The following is an 18,343-nucleotide window of genomic DNA, read 5'->3' as shown; positions in this document are numbered from 1 at the left end:
GCGCCGTGGGAGGGTAGTGAACGAAGGGGCAGGAGTGGACAGTGGCTTCGCCCCAGCGGAGGGGAGAGCCTTGCGCAGTGGCTGGGGTGGATAGGCATCCGTTCAGGATGTGCTCGTTAGACACGTGTCGCTGCAGCTGCTCATTGGGACCGAGGAAAAGCACTGGGCGTGGTGGCGTGTGGTCACGAGGGAGTCGTCTTCATGGACTTGTCCCCGTGGGGTGGGCCTTTGAGGGGGTGACTTCTCTCAGCTCTGGGTATTTGTGCCCGACAGGAATTAGAGGTTGCAGCCGGATCCATCTTCTAGAGGTTTCCATAGACGTCCAGATCCTAAGTGGATTTCCCAGGAGACTGGGTCATTACTTTATTCTTTCTCAGGAAACTTTTATTGCCTTTCAAATGATCCCTGGGATGTTTGACGTTCTTCCTGTGCTCAGCTGAGCATCTTGGAGGCCAGCTGGGAAGCTATCGTCTGGTTCTGGGTGGCCCCAGTGGCCGGTCTCTCCAGCATCACCTCAGAAAAACAGCCAGGTCCACTGACCAGAAAGTTGTTGCCCAAGTAGGAGAGAGGTCTCTTGATAGTTCCCTAGGTAGCTGCTGGCCTAGGAAGCCCGAGGGTGAGGACCTCATTTCTGGGCCACATTGAGGTGCTCCTGTTGTCTCTGGTTGAATCCCCCCGATTCTGCAGAACAGCTGCTGCAATCCAGCGATAGGCCCAGCCCACGTTTCTCTTGGGACAAAGGCCCATGCCTGGTCTCTCTGTATCTGCAGAGGGCTGGCAATGCCCCTTAGCATCCCTGGGCTTGCAATGCTGTTTCCTGCTCGTCTGTGTCCGACACCCGGGCTTAGAATCCTCTCCAGCGGAACCAGCAGACGGTGAAATTGTTATGTCGCTGGACTTCCACGGAGTCGACCGTCATTTTAGTTCCTGACCTGGTGGCTTTAAAACTCACACCAGGTGTGTGTGTGTGTGTGTGTGTGTGTGTGTGTGCGCGTGTGCGTGCATGCCCGAGATCCCGAGAGGAGAACGGAGAAGGGATTGCCCGAGATCCCAAGAGGAGAATGGAGAAGGGATTGCTGCGTGGCCATCCCCCTGGGGGATGATTTCTCACTTTCTGTCTCACTGTCTCTCTCTATCTCTGGCAAGTACACACACCCTATAGCAAAAAATCTCTTCAAACAAAAAACAGAATCCCCTCCAGGGAGCTCTCAGGGTGTCTCGGGGCTTTGGTCTTAGATGGCAATAGAACTGTTTATCTCAAAGTTCTTAGGCTAAAGGCAAATGAATGAATACCAGTAGATTATCATTTCAAGGACTGTGCAGACACTCGCGTGGTCCCTTAAAGAGTTACCTGTCCTCTCTCTCCGTCCTTCCCTTCCGTATCTGCTGACCGTCTGCCATGAGCAGGGTATTGGTCTGCACGTGGACACTCACGTATGTGAACCCAACTTCCTTGGGAAGGACAGGGATACTTATGGGAACAAAGATGAGAATTTCAGTAACTGTCACACTAGGGAAGAGATCCCAGACCCTCTGAGCAGTAGAAAGTACCAGGGCCTGGAGAAAAGTGTGGCCTGGCCCTTCCTGTCGAGGGAGGCTGTAAAGGTCCAGGAGTCAGAGCTGGGCACGGGACGGTGGCCGGGCAGTGTGGGTAGGGCTTATGGAGGAGGAGCTGGGGGGAGTGGGGAGTGGGCTGAGTTGTAGGGGTGGGGGGGTCTGTAAATTAGGTGTGTCCGAATGAGGAACAGGAAATCAAGCTGGCCATGAGGGCAGGGGATCCGGGCTGCGCCTGAGGGTCTAGACTTCCTCACAATGGACTGAACGCTGCACCCCTTGTCTATGGCTTTGGACAGCTCCCGAGCCTCTCGGACTCCAGCCTCAGAGTAGGTCCTGCCCTCTGGACTGGCCAGCCTGTGTCCAGGAAGCTGAGGACCGCAGCGAATGCAGGAAGGTCCCTGGCTCTCCATGCGTCAGTCCTGGGCCTCGCCCTGCCCTGTAACAACCAAGAACACACGGAGTGCTGCGTCCCACGGGGCGTTGGCACCTTTTCTGTCCGCACTGGTGCAGGGGTGATAGGACGCAGGAGGCTAGACCATCCCGTAACTGGCCTGCGGCTAGGCCGAGAGATTTGCTCTTATATCTAAGGCTTTTTAAAGGCCATTAAATTTGCTTAAAATAAGACTGGTCAGCAACCTAGTAGATTTCTGTGGTGGAGATGTCTTTATTTTTGTTTAGTTTCTTAGTTTTTCTATAGGGCATGGGTGGTTGCTAGAAAGAGAGAGAGAGAGTGGGAAAGGGAGAAATCGTTCTGGGGGTGTGTGGCCCTGCTGCAGTCCCATCTCTTCCATTCTTCTCTCTCGGGATTTGGGGCACATACATGTACCTGGCATGTTTTTCAAGCCCCTGGATCAGGAACTCGAACTGTTCAGTTGGCCATGTGGGATCCAGCCGCCTTAACCACCATGCCACTGGCCGGCCCTAGCTGTCTGCTTTAACCTTCACTCAGTGGAGTTACCGTGAACACTAGCTGGAGGTCGCAGAGCCTGTGGCTGTCATTACCTAAGGCAGAGTGACCTTTGCAGACCTGCCTGCCAGAGCGTGATAACAATAGAGGCGTCTTCACTGCAGAGTCGCGCCTGCCGAGAGACCTCAGGCCCAGACACAGAAGTAAGCAGAGCGAGGACTTCGAGAGAGTTTGAACAGGAGCAGCCGTCAGAGGATCCAGACGCTCACGTCAGTCACGCACTGGCCGGCACGTCAACGCTGCGTGTAGCTCAGAGGGGCTTCACGGGGCGTGAAGGTCTTTCCAAGCACAGGCTCTGGACTGTAACTGTCCGTGTGGGCTGGTTTCATCATTGCCTCTGCAGAGAGGGCCTCTCTGAACTCTCGGCTGGTGGAAATCTCTGCCAGCTCCCTGAAAGGCCCATTTCCGTGTGGGGCAGGAGGATGCCCACCTGCGATGACCGTGTTCCAGCGGGGTCTCTGCCTACTGAGACCAAGCCACAGAGTTCACTCGCAGTATCCCTGCCACACCGTGCAAAGTCCTCTTGATTTTTAAGTAGCAACGCATGGGTTCTTCTTGGCTCCCGGATGGACACTCTGGGCTTTCCATGTGTCTACTCTCAATGGCCTAATAGTTTTGAGACTGTAATTGGCCAGCCTCATAAAAACAGGGTGTAGCAAGCTGTTCCAAGAACTTCCTCAGGGAATGGCACAGGTTTGGTCCTGCAGAGCTGGCTTGGTGTATACGTTTCTCTTTTTAAAAAAATTTTGAAGGTTTTTTTTTTTTTTTGCCACAGGGTGTATGCACTTGCTGGAAAGAGACCGAGAGGGGAAGTGAGAAGTCACCCCCCGAGGGGATAGCCATGCCACAGTCCCTTCTTGTCCATTCTGCTCTCGAGATTTAGGGCATCTATGTGCAGCACCTGGCATGTTTTTCAAGCCACTGGGTCTGGGATTCGAACCGCAGAAGTGGCCATGTGGGATCCAGTCCTTAACCACTGTGCCACCTACTGGCCTTGGGTTTTTCTTTTTTTAAAGTGTCTTTCTCCCTCTCTTTCTCTCCTTTTTTCTTTTTTTCCTTCTTTTCTCCCTTCCTTCCTCCTTCCTCTCCTTCCTTCCGTGAGTGAGCAAGTGATAACAGCACAGTTGACAGGTTCTGATGCTGCGATCCGCTCTCAGGCACAGCCAGCCCCAGGTCATGGCCGGGCACACGCAGTGTACCAGGGAGGTCTGGTGTAAAACCCGAGCCCCCCCATGTGGGTCAGCCATCCAGAGTGTCGTTTTCCTGCCACACCAGGCCCCCACATACAGCTTTAAATGTGCCCCGAAGCAGGTTTCGTCTTCCGTGCTTGCCCAGCTCCGAGCGGGCCTTCTCGGCCTCCCGTTTGAGTTGAGGCCGGTCTACGCTGACAGGGCCCTGTGCCTGGTGGGATCTTCCGGCTGCTGGTGTAGGACGTCAGTTCGGAGCGCCCATGAACAGTGGATCATTTGCAAAGGGCGTTGGGGTGAGTTAGAGATGTCGGTGTTCCATCTGCCCTCCAGGCTTCTCGGGGAACTGCGTGGGCTGTGGGAAGAAAGGCTTCTGTTACTTCACGGAATTCTCCAACCACATCAATCTGAAGCTGACCACCCAGCCCAAGAAGCAGAAGCACTTGAAGTATTACCTGGTCCGGAATGCACAAGGGACTCTCACCAGGGGACCGCTGATCTGTTGGAGAGGCTCAGGTGAGGGTTGTGGCTGAGGATGGCCCCAGGGGGCCCCAGTGCCTGGCAGTGTGGAGCTGGGGAGAGAGGGCTTTATAGCACCCGATCACAGCCCAAAGGCCAGGCCTGTGCAACTGGCAACGCACTTCTCTCTGTTCCAGGTGTTTAGTTAGTTCAGAGTGATGGACGAGTTAGATGGGACGTTTTACAGTTGACAAGGGCCTCACCGTGCCATGCCTCCTTACAAGTATTTGGGGCAGAGGGTTTTGTTTGTTTGTGTGTTTGTAAGCTTTTTGCCATAGGGTATGTACGCTCGCCAGAGAGAGAGAGACAGAGACAGACAGAGGGAAAGTGTGAAATCACCCCCCAGGAGGATGGCCATGTTGCAGCCCCTTGTCCTCCATTCTCCTCTTGGGACTTTGGGCACATATGCACATGTGTTTGGCATGATTTTGAAGCTGCTGGGTCTAGGACTGGGTCTAGCTCCCAGTCAGCCATGTGGGAGTCCAGCACCTTAACCACCATGCTATCTACTGGCCCCCAGGGCAGTGGTTGTTAATTTGGGGTGATTTCATCCCCCAGGGGATGTTTAGCAGCATCTGGAGATTCGTTTGGGTGTCACGACTGGAGGTTGCTACGTCATAGAGTGGGCAAGGGTTGGGGTGCTGCTGGCCATCCTGCAGTGCCCAGCATGGCCCAGCATGAAGAACCCCACTGGGAGCAGCGACAGGGCCTAGATGGAGCTCCCTGGGCGCCCTAGGCCTCCCGCCCTCTGCCGCTCCACCCCTGCCCTCTCTTCATTCTGTGCGTTACTCAGTACACTTTTCCTGAGCTCCCAGCATATGCCAGTCATGTCTCTGGCCCTGTGGGCATGGTGGCTCTCCCGCTTGGGGACCAGTTCACCACCTCGATCATTCGCTAGGGCCAAGCACCCCCAGGTCAGGTAGGCCCTGGGAGCCTCCCGTCCGACAGAGAAGGAAAGTATAGGTTATTCCTTTGTCCGGGTCTAGCACTCAGCTTCCTTGGCGGGCTCCTGTGCTCAGCCCCTCTCTCTCCTTCTCCTGGGTACTCACTGCTGCTCGCTCCTGTCACTCAGCACTGCCCCAGCACGCTGCGCGGGGGGGGGGGGGGGGAGGGGAGCTGTGCCCTCCTGGGCACACACAGAAGCACAGACCAGGCTGAGGGTGGCCCCGTGTGTGGTCAGCAGCACATCTCAGCCTCCTGTGGGACAGGTGGCCAGCCAGAGAATGGCCCTAGGCTGGTGGGGGCAGACTGACTGTCATGGCTGCATCTTGCCCGCAGACTTCCGAAGCCGGCAGACCTCCGCCAGCTCCTGTTCCAGCTCTCTCTTCCCGCCACTGGAAGGCCCAGGGCCCCTGGCCACCTTCCCCAGTGAGCCCACCCCGGGGGCCAACCCCGGCATCCTGGTGGGAGCTCCACAGGGAGGTGAGACGATGGAGGGGCAGCAGCGGTGCAGACCCAGTCCTGGTGCGTCCCGCCGGGTCAGCTGAGTGCGTAGTCAGCGGCTCCTCATCCTGAACGGGGCGCGCCTCGGGCGCATGTGACTGTCGGCCTGCGTTTCCATGTCACCTTGAAGTTGCGATAGTTCCAAGAACGACTGCGCTGCTTTTCATTCGGAAAGCCTTTCCGCGCCCTGTGGGTCATGCGGGGGGCCCTATGCTGGGTCCCTCTGCACGCCCCAGTTTGCAGCCGAGAGCTCTCCACGCTCCAGCTGCTCGGCCAGCGTTTGAGCCAAACCAAGGGAGCCGAAGGGATGAGATCGCTGCAGTTCCCTGCGCCGGGGCCCCGCTGTGCGTGGGTCTCACTGAGTCCCAGCCGCCACCCTGTGAGCAGGCCGTGGTGGCCCGTTTTACTGACCGGGAAATAGGCTCACGGAAGCGGACTGCTCCTGGGACTCCCCAGGCAGGGGTGGTGAAGGTGGGATTCGACACCAGGTGTTTCTGACATCCGAGCTGGGCATGCTGCCGCACGGAACAGAACATCATGGCGGTTACCGTGGAGGGCCTGGAAGGTCATTGGTTGTTCTCATTCCTCCTGCCCAGAGGGTCTTGAGGTGTGTGGGCCCTGAGAGGGGCCCAGTGCCCTTGTCCCCACCCAGGCTAGGGACCTGCTCTCTGCAGAGACACTGAGCCCTTCCTGCTAGGCATTTGCTGTGGCCTCACCGCCTCGCGGTGCCCAGCCCCTGGCCTCTGCCACGTGGTGGTGAGAGGGCTGCAGCTTTGCTGTCAGAGTGCCTGGATGTGGGTTCCAGCGCGGCACCCACAGCTGAGTGATTTGGGGCAACTCGCACACTAGGAACCTCTGTTTCCTCAGTCATAAAGATGGGAAAACCCTTTCTAAGTTGCAGGACGGCCTAGGGAGTAAGGCCACAGCCACGCCGAGTGCTCACAGCTGCGCGAGCCAGGCAGCCTCCTGCACCCTTGGCCGCTCCCAGCTCCCGCCGCCTCCTGGTGGCGCTGTGTGTCCTCGTTGTTCTCCATTCACGATGGGATCATTAAAGCAGGGCAGTTACACAGCGAGGACTGGGTTGCCACGCGGGCGTCAGACCGTGCTCTTCACCCCACACTGGGCAGGGGTGCGGCGCCTGTACCCGCGGGAAACGCTGCTGCTGCTCCTGACTAGAGCACATCCCAGACCATTCTGGCTGGCCTGGGCAGGGGAAGACTGGTCCGCCACCAGAGAGAACCCACAGCTGCTCCCAGACTCGTCCTCAGAGCTGGGCAGCCCTAGATCCCTTGAGCAGCCTGGACCAGCTTGACTATCATGCGTGATGGTCTTCCTGGTTATATTTTGCTATGAACTTGAACTCTGGAGGGTAAAAGAGTAGAAGGGAATGGAACAGTTTCAGGTGTGGTCCTGGAATTGAGGGACCTCCCAGCCCCCCTCGTATCCTGTCCTCCTTTTTCCCAGACTGGACCCAATGGGGTGTACAAGCCCAGGAGTGCGTGTGTCCCTGTCTGTGCATGTGTGTGCACTCATGTGTGTGCATATTAGCGTGCAGATGCCTGGATGTCATCTGAGCAGGGCAGAACACTGTCAGGAATTCTGACCTCCTAGTGGGACTTACCCACGGAAAGCTAGCTGGGAACTGTGGAGAGAACAGCTCCACGCCGCCCAGCTCAGAGCCTGCGGTGAACTGGCCCTCCGCTCTCCCTGCTCTTTGCTTTCAGGATCAGCCTCAGACCACCCCTCCCTTGCCGCAGCAGTGGGGCCAGCTGTCTTCAACGGCAAAGAGTCCCCCAAGCACCAGCCGCTGGCCAAGAACAACCTGTCGGCCCTGCCGCGACCCTCGGCCTTAGGTAGTATGACCGTCCCGGCTGTCCTGGGGTCCTGCTCTCCCCTGGGCCAAGGAAGCCGCTGGGCTGGGTGCCACGCCTCCTGGAGTCCAGTGTGGCTTGGATGAGAGCGCAGCCAGCTGGTGGCTTCTGGGTTAGAGGGTCTGTGCCTGGCCCTGGTGCTGGGTGGAGCCACGGCTTCTGTGGGCGAGGGTGGGCCACACGTGAGGAGTGCCATGCGTGTCTAGAAGCAGAGTCGTGGTGATGGCGAGGGGCCTGTCCTTTGGATCACCTAGCAGGAGGGCTATGGCCTTCCGGAGACATGGGCAGCATGATGTCAGGGACGACCACGGCCGTGGGGGTTCAGGGAGGTCGAGTCAGGGGGCAGAGCTCACCTGCTTGTGGACTCCCCGCCCAGTGCTCTCCCTCTCGCTGATCTGGAGTCATTTGGTAGTCAGCCCCGTCTCCTCCCAACCCCCCATGTACGGCTAAACTGGATTCGAGGACCCAAGGCCTCAGGCTTAGAGCACGCTGCTCTGTCAGCTGTTCTCAACCTGCTTGTGTGCTGGAATCATCTGGAGGCTCCAGGGCCTTGGGGTGCCTGGGCGCGGGCTGGGCTTTGGGTTTACCTGGAGTGAAGCTGCACCCGAAGTCTGCAGTTTCCCAGGAGAGCTGAATGCACAGCAGGGGCTCCAACATGGTGCTCTCAATGTGGTGTTGGACTGGTCAAGAAACCATGGAAACCAGTTCCTGCTATTTTGAATTACTCACGAAGCCAGCTTGAGTCAGAAGCATGCGGCTGTCTGGAGTGGGCAGGGCTGCGTCACTAGCCGTGGGCACCAGCTTCTGTTCCCGGGTTTTTAACTCAAATTTGCTTTCCAGGCTGGGGTGGGGAGCTGGATCAGTACTGCCCCCAAGTGGTGAGACTGTGCTGGTGCATGGAGTGAGGCCGCCGCTTGGCCATATTTTCCCTCCAACTCCAGAATATACAGGAATCTATGGGTAGAGCCGAAGACGGTGTGCGTTTGGTGGCCACCACTTATCGAGCCCAAACGCTCCGCTAGGCGTTGTGCAGGGCGTGTTACCCGTGTTCTCTTCGGTCCTCATGGAGACAGTTTTCTGAGTAGGTCTTTCTGTCCTGTCGTAAAGATGACCAAGTCCGAGATCGGAGAGAGCTTAGACACGTGCCTGACTTGGGAATGTTGCCAGGATGTTTCCTGCTGTCTCGATATTTCAGCTGATGCTGAAACTCTGTGGTAAAGCCGTGATAAAAGAGCCAAACGGTGCCCTCCGGAGCAGGAAGGTTTTACTGATGCCCAAGGCGAGTGATAGTCTAACCCACGCCCCGCATGTTGTCTAGGCATCTTGTCAAACGCCGGGCCCCCCAAAAAACGTCACAAAGGGTGGTCTCCAGAATCTCCATCAGCTGTGGATGGTGGCTTCCCCCAGGGTGGTGGTGACAGAGCCAAGTATGGTAAGTGACCACAGCCATGCCCCTAGTCAAGGTGGGGTCCTAGTCTCGGTGGTGCTGCTAGTGGGGGTAGGGCCTGTGTGCATTCATGTGTGTGCACACATGGGTGAGGACGTTGTGGGGGGCAGACTTTGGTCTAACATGAGAACCCCTTCCCATGGAGCAGACCTACTTTACAAGGCCTAGGAGCCCCATTCAGTAGTGAGTTTCCTGAGTCAAGAGAAAGGTAGAAAGGGGCTTGTCCGTCACCTGGCAGGGCTATGGAGGAGGGGGAGAAGACCGTCATTTGGTGAGGAAGGTCAGGGAGAATGAGCTGACAGCTACCTTTGACCTCAGGGGTCTGTGGTTCTAAGACATTGGGCTTCTGCCCGCAGGGACAAGGGTCATGTTGGTAGCAGCTTCGTGGTGACTGGTATGAGGTCTGCAGGAGACGGCACCTTGTCCCGTGTATTCCACTAACATCTTGGTGTGTTCCTAGAAAGTGCAGGCCTGCCCTGTGTGCCCCAGGCTGCCTTGGTGGGACCGGCTTCAGTCACCTTTCCCATTGTGGCCTCTGGAGAACCCGTGTCCGTCCCCGACAACTTGCTGAAAATTTGCAAGGCCAAGCCAGTGATATTCAAAGGCAAGTACAGCCGCATGCCAGGTGGTGGAGCAGGAGACTAAAGCAAGCTCGAGAAAGAGGCCAGCGGAGGCCCCGAGGGGTTCCTGAGACAGCCCAACGCTTTCTAGGGTGATCCAGAGCAAAGCAGAAATGTCACTAAGTTTAGCCCCTGGTCAGGTGCCAAGAATCCTAGCTTGTTAGTTTTCCAAGGGAAACAACTTCATCCCATGATGGGCATTTGCTTGTTCAGTCAGCCTTTTCAAAGTGCGTGGGTGCACGCACTCTTCAGACATACAGAGGAAGAGGAACGGGGACCCAGTGAGGAGCGGTCCCACCTCAGTTCCCTCTCCTCCATTTCTCCATCCCGTCAGGACCTGGGGCTCACACGCACGTGTACCTGGCATGCTTTTCAAGCCACTGGGATGGGATCTGAATTGCGGCTGGCCCTGTGGGGTCTGGCTCCCTTAATCACTAGGCCCTGGGGCTGGCCCTCACGTGCTTTCATTCATTCATTCACTCGCTCTGCTTCGCTGAGCTCCACCAGGAGGTAAAGAAATCAGCCCTTGGCTTCAAGGAGCCCTGGCCTGGTGGGTTGTCCTCTTGTCACCCTCAGCCATTGTATTTGACCATGAAATCTGATAGCCAGTGCCACACTGTAGAAGCAGTAGGCAAAACTGGGGGTGTCTGTTCTGTGCAGTAGGCTGTGTGGACGTAGACTTTGGGTCCAACTACAGAAATCCCCTTCTGACGAAGCAGGAGACCTTGAAACGGGAAACTGAGTGAGGATCTGGCAGAACTTGACTGAAGATGTACTCCCTGGCACAGTGTGCTGGCAGGTGGTAACACACATGCACACACACGCACACGTGCAGGCCTTCCTTAAATAAGTTAATCCTTGCATTTGGTATCCTGTTGTAGGAATACAAGAAGGGGGGAAGGCAGGAAAGTGGGAGCAGCCTCCTGTTGTTAATTAAAAAAAGGTACTTCTTAGGGCCAGCAGTTGGCGTAATGGCTATGTCACTGAACTCCCATGTAGTCGACCATGGTTTGAGACCTGAACTCAGTGGCTTGAACTCACACTGGGAGTGTGTGCATGTGTGCCCAAGATCCTGAAAAGAGAATGGAGGAGAAGGGATTGCAGTGTGGCCATCCCCCCTGGGGGGTGATTTCTCGCTTTTCGTCTCTCTTTCTGGCGAGCGCACACACCCTATAGCAAAAGCCTCTCCAAAAATAAATAAATAAATAAATAAAAGGGGTACTTCTTTATGTTTCCTAAAATGGACAGGGTATTCAGAAAGTAGGGTGCAAATCCGGATTTCAAACTGGGTGTGAGGCAGGGCTGGCAATGGGGAGATTCCACCAGGCGCGGATGGCCCCTGTCCTTCATGCCGCGTATTTTCTCTGCTCTGAGAATACAGGGCTGAGGAAGCGGAGCTGCAACCAGATGCCACGTTTGGAATGGACAGGGCTTCCTTGCTTCTGCCCAGAGCCAGGAGCCTCCACGAAGGGACCTGGCAGGCCCTTGGTCTCAGGACGGAGGCTAGCTGCCTCGCCCCGCAGGCGCACTGCACTGTTTGTCGGGCTTTCTGGGCCGCGCCGTCCCCCACCCTACCCCAAACCCACCTATGCTGCAGGGCCCAGCCCAGGTCTCCACAGAGCTGCTTAGTTGCCCTTCTGGCTCCCATGATAGCGTCTCTGTGCCTGTTTTATGAGAAATACCATGTCCCTTTTTTCACAGTGTTTTTTATTTTTTAATTTTTAAAATTTTTTTTATTTTAAGTTTTACTATCGGGTGTGTGCACATGCTGGAGAGGGAGGGCAAGTGAGAGTGAGGAAGTGGGAAATCACTCCTACGCCTAGGGATGGCCATGCTGCCGTCCTTTCTCCTCCATTCTCCTCTTGGGACTTCGGGCACACACACACCTGGAATAACTTTCAAACCACCGGGTCTGGGACTCGAACCCTACATTTGACCATGTGGGATCCAGCGGCCTCAATCTCTATGCTGTCTGCTGGCCCCTCACAGTAACTCTTTGTGTTGCCTCTTGTAAACGGTGGTGTCCTGAGCAGTGCTACCCAGACTGTGGTCCCCGGCCCAGCAGAACCAGCTCCTCCTGGGCGCTTGTTGGAGGTGTGAATTTGCAGGCCCTCCCCAGAATTGGGCTCAGGCTCCCGCTCTGAATCCAAAGCTGCAGGGAGGGGTGGGCAGCCAGCATTTTAGCAAGACTGTGAGGGGCTCCTCATGCACATTCGAGGTTGAGAAGCGATCTCCTTGGGCACGTGGCCCCATCTCAGGTATTAGACTGACCCTCGAAGTCTGGTGCCTGCACCTGGCACACAGCCAATTCAGAAAGCACATCTGATGAGTAAACGGAGAGCCTGCTGAGGACGAGACCACACACCCGCACAGCGCAGCCGATGTCTCAGGGAAGGTGAGGATTTGACTCCTCCCCCCGGTACAAACGTGGAGACTGAGGCTGAGCGAAAGCGTCGCAGAGCTAGCGAATAGTGGGAGAGGTCTAGACCCACCTGGGCAAGGCCGCTTGGATGAGTAGGCCTCAGAATGACTCTTCTTTTCTTTTTTTTTTTTTTTTTGAGACAGATTTTTGCTATAGGGCGTGTACGCTTGCCAGAGACAGAGAGATGGAGAGATAGATAGTGAGAAGTCACCCCCTGGGGGGATGGCCATGCCACATCCTTAACCTCCATCCTCCATCCTCCTCTCGGGATTTTGGGCATACACACACATCCGGTGTGAGTTTCAAGCCACCAGGTCTGGGACTTAAACTGTGGTCGGCCATTTGGGAGTCAAATGCCTTAACCACTGTGCCACCTGCCAGCCCCCAGAATGGCTCTTCTAACGTTTACTGAAGCAGTTGCTACCGTCAGTCAATTTTCGGGTCTTCTGGTCCATATGGTGATTTACTGTCTTCATTCACTTGCCGGAGAATGGAGGAGGATGAGAGGCAGGCTTCTCCCTGCTGGAGCCAGGGAGCAAGGCTGGCAACGGAGCCCAGAGAACATCAAGAAGGCATTGTGCTCCCATGGGGCCCGGGTCTGTGCCAACAGATGCCGGGGCGATGGCTCTGTGCGTTTGGATGAGTCACTTCTCTGGGCTGTGGCTTGCCCACCTGTAAAATAAGGGGAGGGGCCTAAATGAACAAGCAAATGGACAGCCCCTTCCGTGTAAAAGGTGACGATGTGTCTTCCTAGGTCCTGGGAAGGCAGAGCAGTTGCACTAGGGTCAGCTGAGGCTGGAGGCCTGAGAACACCCGCTCTTCTAACGTTTACTGAAGCAGTTGCTACCGTCAGTCAATTTTCGGGTCTTCTGGTCCATATGGTGATTTACTGTCTTCATTCACTTGCCGGAGAATGGAGGAGGATGAGAGGCAGGCTTCTCCCTGCTGGAGCCAGGGAGCAAGGCTGGCAACGGAGCCCAGAGAACATCAAGAAGGCATTGTGCTCCCATGGGGCCCGGGTCTGTGCCAACAGATGCCGGGGCGATGGCTCTGTGCGTTTGGATGAGTCACTTCTCTGGGCTGTGGCTTGCCCACCTGTAAAATAAGGGGAGGGGCCTAAATGAACAAGCAAATGGACAGCCCCTTCCGTGTAAAAGGTGACGATGTGTCCTCCTAGGTCCTGGGAAGGCAGAGCAGTTGCACTAGGTCAGCTGAGGCTGGAGGCCTGAGAACACCCTGAAGAGGGGCTCCTGGGTGACCCCGGACCCGTACAGCCCACCTGTCTGCTTAGGACCCTTGCACTTAGAGACCCCACCCGCGCGGGGTCATAGGCTGCAGGAGGCTGCTTGCCGAGAGTTGCTGGTTGTTCCCTGCAGGCCACGGGCACTTCCCCTACCTCTGCGGGAACCTGAGTGACGTGGTGGTCAGCCCGCTCCTGCATGCCTGCTACCAGAACTCCCAGGCCAGCTCCAGGGCCTACGAGCGGCTCGGCGCCTCTGCCGTCCAGCCCATCTCCGAGGAGATGCAGCTGCTGCTCACCGTCTACTACCTGGTCCAGCTGGGTGAGTCTCCCTGTACCTCGGGCAGTGCCGCTGGGCAGCAGCCCACACGGGGGAAATGCCGGGCCTCGGTCTCCGGCCTTATGAGGGCCCTCACAAGGACAGCGGGGGCTGTTGGAGAGGAGCTTCAGCGATGAGCTTACAGTCCCTGGGTATGAGGCCTGGGAACGCCCTGCACCCTGCCTGCCCCTCTCGGGCTGGAACAGGGCTGCAGGTTGGTGGGCACATGGGAAAGCCACAGGGAGACTTTCAGGCAGGGGACCATGTGGCCTGGTATCTCTTCTGCCAAGATCACCTCGGCCGCTGTGTGGGGGCCCATGGCACAGGGACCACACGGGGTGCAGGGGCCCTTGCTTTTGTCCTGTGAAGGCAGGCCACTTAGGTCTCAGGAGGGAGATGCAGGCGCATCTGTAGGTCCGGATGGCTGGAAATTCACGTGAGGGAGGCAAGGGGAAGATGGGGCCTGGGTTTTGGCCTGAGCAACCTGGAGAATGGTGGAAACAAGTGAAGTCTTGTCTTCGTGGTTTCAAGTTTCAGATACCCGCGAGGCAGCTGGGTGGCCAGGCACTGCATGGGCAGGAAGTGAGCCCCAGAGAGGTGGGCTGTGGGTACCAACCTGGGAGCACTGACTTCGAGAGGGTTTGCAGTGAGGCCGTGGGACTGGCCGAGACCCCCGGGAGTGGTTCCAGCGGAGGAGGCTGGAGCTCACTGACACAGGGATGGGACTGAGGTGGGACAGCTGGGAGCAGGCAGGAGAGGATGCTCAGGGACTCTGGGAGCCAGGAGCTGGCACAGTGTAAAACGTGCCATCTGCAGGCTGACGCACGCGGGAAAGCCCTGGGTTTGTGTCGGCACCTTCCTGAGTGTGTGGACACGCGTGTGCGGCGATCAGGCTGACCGGAGCTGGGGTGGCCCGCCGCACCCAGGCCATCGCTGGGTGCTGCTTCCAGCTTTCTCCCTCTGTCTCTTGCCCATGGAAGAAATAAACTTGAAAAATCACCCAAGAAACAGCTCAGCCATAGTAGCACACTCTGGTGGATGCTGCTTCTCAGCAGTGGAGGCCACCTGGAGGCCTGGGTTCAGTTCCTGGCCCACCCTGAGCAGGCATGGTGATGTGTGCTGGGGGTCCTAGCTATTCGGGGGGCTGGGGAGGAGAATCATGACAGAGTGAGACCCTGAGTGTGTACGTACATATACACACACATGTATTTTTTTTTTAATTTTATTTTTTTATTATCATCATCATAATCTTCTTTATATTACATTGGATTACATATAACTTTACAGTGTATTACATTGTTTTTTCAAAAGGGAATGCCATGCATGTCCGTCAGTACAGAGACATTAATCTCCCCACTTCAACATTCAATATCTTTTCTATGTTTTCCCCAATCATTATTTTTATTATTCTAATTATTTTTTAAAACAGTCAATTGCTATTTCTCATTTTGCTTGTAAAAATACTTTGCCCATCATGAAATACTTCTCAGACCAATCCAGTTGAGAATACTATACATGTCATCATCAACAGTTAATAAGCCATATCTGTTTCTCACTAACGTCCTGCCTCTCTATTGTTCACTTGCTATCTTTCTCTATCCTCTTCTCTTCACTTACCCCATTCCACACTGTCCTATTCTCATTAAGTACCTTCACTGCTTTTATGTCCTCCAATTTTTTGCTCTCTACCATAGAGGGCGGATAGTCAGTATATACTGAGTGGATACATACAATATCTTTCTTTCATAGCCTGGCTTACTTCACTCAGCAATAGATCCTCCATATCTGACCATTTTCTATCAAATTCCAGGGTCTTGTTATTTTTTATGGCTGAGTAGTCACACACATGTATTTTTATATAAAGTTAAAAATATACACCATGCTGGGACCAGCAGTTAGTGTAATGGCTATGTCGCTGGACTCCCATGTAGTCGACTGCGGTTCGTGTTCTGGACCCGGTGGCTTAAAAAAACTCAATGCCGGGCGCATGTGCATGCATGCCCAAGATCCCGAGAGGAGAACAGAGGAGAAGGGATTGCGGTGTGGCCATCCCCCCTGGGGGGTGATTTCTCGCTTTCTATCTCTGTCTCTCTCTGTTTGTCAGGCGAGCGCACGCGCCCTATAGCAAAAACCTCTCCCCCCCAAAAAAAAAGAAGAAAAGAAAAATATACACCATGCCACACCTGTTCGCAAGCCCACCTGGCCAGCCTGCCTCCCACCAGCTGCCCTCTCCCAGCTGCTGAGAACCCCCGACCCCACCCCCACATCTTGCACCTGCCCTTCCCTCCTGTGGGATGCTCTCCCTGCATGCCTGTGTGACCTGCTCCCGGGTGCCATTTGAGTTGAGAGGACTTCTCATCATTGCATCCAAGGCCACGCCCCTCCCCAGGCCTCTGTCCAGTGTCCTTTAGAGCAGCTCCACTCCCAGAAGGGACATGTTGTGATTATGTGTGTGAATGCATCTCCCACGCCAGCCCATGAGCTCAGCGGGATGGAACACGCAGAAGCTCCTCTGCATGTCCCACGGCACCTGCAGCTGCGGCCACACGCAGCGAGTGCACACTGAGGGGCGGGTAAGCATTGGTGCAGAAGCCCATAGGAAAGGGCTTTGTGTGGAGGGACTGCCGTCTGCCCATGTGCTGAGCCAGTGAGGACTGATCACTGACCACTGGATTTGGCCATCCCGAAGTGACGGGCAGCCTTGACGAGTGTTGTACGAGGAGGGTGGGGATGAAGGCCCTCCTGGAGGGGGTTAAACAACGGAGAGGGTGAATGTAGAGCCCGGGTGGACAGCTGTCGTAAGGAGCTGGGGTGGGGGTTCTGGAAAGGGATGTCAGTGTGGGAAGATTTTTCAAGATAAGATTTAACATCTAATCAAATTTTAATATGGCCAGTTAATTCAAATAGCTAATTCTGATCAAATCTGAGCTGATCAATTAGACTTGCTTGCTTAGGCCGATGGTGCAGACAACGGAGGTTAAAAGAAACTATTTTAGCCAGAGAAGGCCAGGTGGGGGTTATTTAAATCCCAGGAATGCAGGGTGCGCCACAGCTGCCATCAATAATAGAAGACCCCTGCCTGTACCTTTGGCTCCCTCCCCACCACCTTGCCCTATAAAAAAGTAAACCTGGGGACCATGGCGTTCTCCACCAGAGACACCAGGACCACCTGATCCCCACTTTTCTACTCATGCGTCTTTTCTAAATTCACTCCCATTGGGGGGGGTTCCCCCTTCGTTGGGTGGAGATTTAGGCTAATCAATTTAGGCTCGGCCCATCAAGCAGGTGCTATGGCCCCCATTTACAGACCAGGAATCAGATGGCTGGCGTTGCACAGCTGGCCTGGGGAGAGCTGGGGACAGCACCCCTGAATGTGTGTCAGGGGCTCGTTTCTCCAGCTCATCAAATATAAGATTTGGACGAAGGACGTAAAAGATACATCTGCAGCGAATACATGTTGGAAAGCATCCAATCTCACTAACAAAGATACACAGATTGAGGGGCTGGCAAGTGGTTAAGGCACTGGACTCCCACATAGCTGACCACAGTTCAAGTCCCAGACTGGGTGGTTTGCTTTCTTGCTTCCTCCTCCTTTCTCTGTCTCTGGTCAAATTAAATAATAATAAGTAAAATAAAAACCTTACAAAGAGAGATGCAGATTGAAAATCAAACAAGCAGTATTTTTCTCAACAACCCAAACGACGGGGCCCAGTGGTGCTGAGGGTGTAGTTAGGCCAGTGTGGTTACACTCATGCATGTGGGGAGCTGTCACCCGGCCTCGGGACCAAGCTGCTGAGAGAGTGGGCTAAGGGAGCAGCGCCCTTCACGTGGAGGCGTGTATTGCCGCAGTGTTTATGAAGGTGAGGATTTGGAAGAAATGAGAGGATCACGACAGCAGTGTTGCCCAGTGAATAATGGTGCCCTCACCCGTGGAATGTTCTGAACCACCAACTGCCATTTACGAAGACCACCAAGGGCATGGAAACGGGATTATGGGGAAACGGTTCAGAAAAGAAGGCAAGGGCCAGTGGGTGGCACGGTGGTTGGGGTGCTGGACTTCCACATGGCTGGCCACAGTTTGAGTCCTGGACGTGGATCTTATTTTCTCACTTAACCTCTCTCTTTAGTGAGCATGTGTGCCCTATAGCAAATTCTAAAATAATAAAATTTAAATAATTCTTTTAAAAAAAAAGGAAAGGCAACCCCAACAATTGTAGGCCTACAGTCTTTACAGCTGTGTAAAATGTGCATGGGGGAGGGGGAGACTCACACTAAAATAGCTGTGCTAGTAGAATGGTGAAATGGGGGCAGATTTTATGTCCCCCCATATTCAACAGCTGCCTGAGAGTTTTAAAATAGTTTTTATTATTTTTAAAAATTGCTATGAGGCGTGCGTGCAAGCAGGAGACGGAGAAAGGGAAAGTGAGCTGTTACCCCCCACCCCCAGAGGGGACGGCCACGCTGCAGTTCTTTCTCTGTTCCCTGTGGATTTGGGGCATGGCGGCCCAGTACCATGCTGTTTTCCAAGCTGCCAATCTGGGACTCAGACCACTCACTCTACCTGGTGGGGTGGAGCCTCCTTAATCTGGACCGTGCATTTCTTTCTTTTTTTTAAAAACATTTTTTTTAAAATTATTTCATTATTTTAAAAATTTGCTGTAGGGCACGTGTACTCACCAGAGAGAGCCCAGAGGGACAGAGAGGGAGAGTGGGAGAGAGAAGCCAGGTCTGGCTGGGCCGCCATGTGGGGG

At 55.0% G+C, this 18,343-nt stretch overlaps 1 protein-coding gene across 1 annotated transcript in view; it reads left to right on the top strand.

Moving 5' to 3' along the window:
- Positions 1–18,343, top strand: part of GREB1 (growth regulating estrogen receptor binding 1) — a 91,759-nt gene that overhangs the window by 15,236 nt on the left and 58,180 nt on the right. The window contains exons 4-9 of the mRNA XM_027773597.1: positions 4,045–4,227; positions 5,509–5,652; positions 7,398–7,526; positions 8,863–8,976; positions 9,452–9,595; positions 13,410–13,595. Coding sequence (XP_027629398.1) covers positions 4,045–4,227; positions 5,509–5,652; positions 7,398–7,526; positions 8,863–8,976; positions 9,452–9,595; positions 13,410–13,595 — 900 coding nt within the window. The remainder of the gene's footprint in view (positions 1–4,044; positions 4,228–5,508; positions 5,653–7,397; positions 7,527–8,862; positions 8,977–9,451; positions 9,596–13,409; positions 13,596–18,343) is intronic.

This window comes from Tupaia chinensis, unplaced genomic scaffold (assembly GCF_000334495.1).
Source record: "Tupaia chinensis unplaced genomic scaffold, TupChi_1.0 Scaffold000045_1, whole genome shotgun sequence".
Taxonomy (NCBI): domain Eukaryota; kingdom Metazoa; phylum Chordata; class Mammalia; order Scandentia; family Tupaiidae; genus Tupaia; species Tupaia belangeri.
This window is presented reverse-complemented; position numbering and strand designations above follow the sequence as displayed.